General features: G+C 49.3%; 1 protein-coding gene across 2 annotated transcripts in view; it reads right to left on the reverse strand.

The window, feature by feature from the left end:
• The window catches only part of mansc1 (MANSC domain containing 1), a 10,909-nt gene that overhangs the window by 5,226 nt on the left and 3,700 nt on the right, over positions 1-1,983 (reverse strand). The window contains exon 2 of one of the 2 annotated variants that reach the window (XM_015387710.1): positions 572-928. In XM_015387710.1, coding sequence (XP_015243196.1) covers positions 572-812 — 241 coding nt within the window. In that variant the 5' untranslated portion in view covers positions 813-928. Of the gene's footprint in view, positions 1-571; positions 932-1,983 lie in introns of both variants that reach the window. The other variant, XM_015387709.1, reaches the window with a different exon arrangement.

The following is a 1,983-nucleotide window of genomic DNA, read 5'->3' on the forward strand; positions in this document are numbered from 1 at the left end:
AGAAACGTCCAGCAGAACCAGGCTCAGGGTGAGTGGCCATCTGCTGAGATTCAAGGAGACAGAAGCAGAGATACAGAAAGAAGCAGAGAAACGAGAAAGAAACGAGCACCAAGCCAGCGACCATGTCACTTTATATGAACTGTAAAGTGACTTGAGATAACATGTTTTCTGAATTGGTGCTGTATAAATAAACTGAATAAAATTGAATGTCAGAGGATGAAGAACTTTTTTATTTTTTAAGGGTTATTTAGTATTCTTGAATCAAGTTACTCTGTATTTATTGAAAGTTCTGGTTCCCTGAATGCAGCAGGACGATGTCACTGTTAGAGACTAGAGAACAGGATGGAGGAGGCCACTTCCAGTTCTGTTCACGTCTGGATCAGCTGGACTCATAAAGCTACGAGTGATAGCTGTTAGCTTCCGCCATCTTGTCCTCACTGTGACATCACATCCTGCTGCTACAGGATCGTCTTGATCATGGGTTCTGCAGGCCTCCTGTAGGTTTTTTCTATGGACTGGGGCTGCTGGTAGACCCAGTCCGGTTCTGTTACCTGGGACGTGTTGGTCTCACCTGTTTGGACCTCCTCGGAGCAGCAGGCCTGGACGCATCCCCTGTATGAGCTGGCGTTCCGGGAGATCATGGCCGTCGCCTCTCTGCTTAAAGCCAGCCTGACGTTCACTATGGCGCCCTGATGCTCCCTGTAGAAACACGTCTCCGGTTCCAGAGCCGAAGCAGGAAGTGACATCAGCATCATCACGAGAGCGGCGGCGGCAAAGAGGAGTGAAAATGGGAGGTCTGCCGGGGGAGTCATAGCTGCAGCGGGTCGACTGCGATCAGAAAGGCCTCAGAGCAGAGGTTCTGCAGAGGAGGAACGGAGCCGAGCGCGGTGAGTTCCTCTGCAGCTTCCTGCCTCTGCTACTCTCCAAGCTGCTGGAACCGACAGAAAAACATAATTTCAGACTGAAGCCTGAGAGACGAGCCGCCTCTTCCAGAACATTAAACATCAGCTGCCCGCCCAGCCGGAGCTCCTGACAGAACCTTCAGATCATCTTCAAATGCTCTGCGTCCCAGATCTGTCCCTTCCTCTACAAGCAGCTACAAAGAGAGCTAAATCGGACCCGGTGTGAGGAGGAAAATAGAATCCTAAAAATGGATCTGCTCCTGAAGGAGGAGAGGAGGCGGCTCCATTTTTAGAATCCATCATCGGGGTCAGGAAACAAACCAGGCCAAAATAAAACACCTTATTCAATCTGTGGGAGGATAAGAGGACCAGAGTCAAAGTTCTGCAGCTGTCTAAAAGTAATCCTGGGAAAGAAAACAAGTTCTGACGACAAGCAGCAGAACCGTCTTCAGAACCTTTTATCTCTGTCGTCTCTGAAGCTGTCATGGTTCTGCTGGATGGAAAACAGACCTGCCTGAACCCAGAGGCCTTCATCTTTCCCACAAAACTCACCGCTTCTCCAGAACCTCAGCAGCTCTACGGGTCCAGGGTCCGTTCTGCAGGACTTTAACCTGTGAGGAACACGCTGCCGTGGTTCCTCTTATCAGCTGATGTCAGCGGAAACTCCTGAAGCTGCCGCTCAGACACCATGGCACTAAACCTCAGACCGTGGTTCTGATCCGTTCATACTCCAGGCTTCATTGGGTTTAACTACACAATAACCGGGTTAAGGTCCTGGTTCTGCCAGTGGTTCTATATGACATGGTTCTATAAATGTTCCTTCCAACATTTAGAACCCAGTTAGACCACAGTGTGATGCCCAGGCCTGTTCTGATCCAGATCTAGGAACAGCGGCACAGGAACCCATGGTTTTAAAACAGGTTCAGACGGCGAAATGGACCTGCATCAGGACCGGTTCTGTCTAGACCAAGGTGGGATTTACCATTAGGCAATACCAGGCAGTTGCCTAGGGCCCCAAGTTCCTGGGGGCCCATATATAAAACTCTAACTATTACTTATTTACTTATTACATTACATTAAT

This window comes from Cyprinodon variegatus, unplaced genomic scaffold (assembly GCF_000732505.1).
Source record: "Cyprinodon variegatus isolate N-32 unplaced genomic scaffold, C_variegatus-1.0 Scaffold402, whole genome shotgun sequence".
NCBI lineage: Eukaryota > Metazoa > Chordata > Actinopteri > Cyprinodontiformes > Cyprinodontidae > Cyprinodon > Cyprinodon variegatus.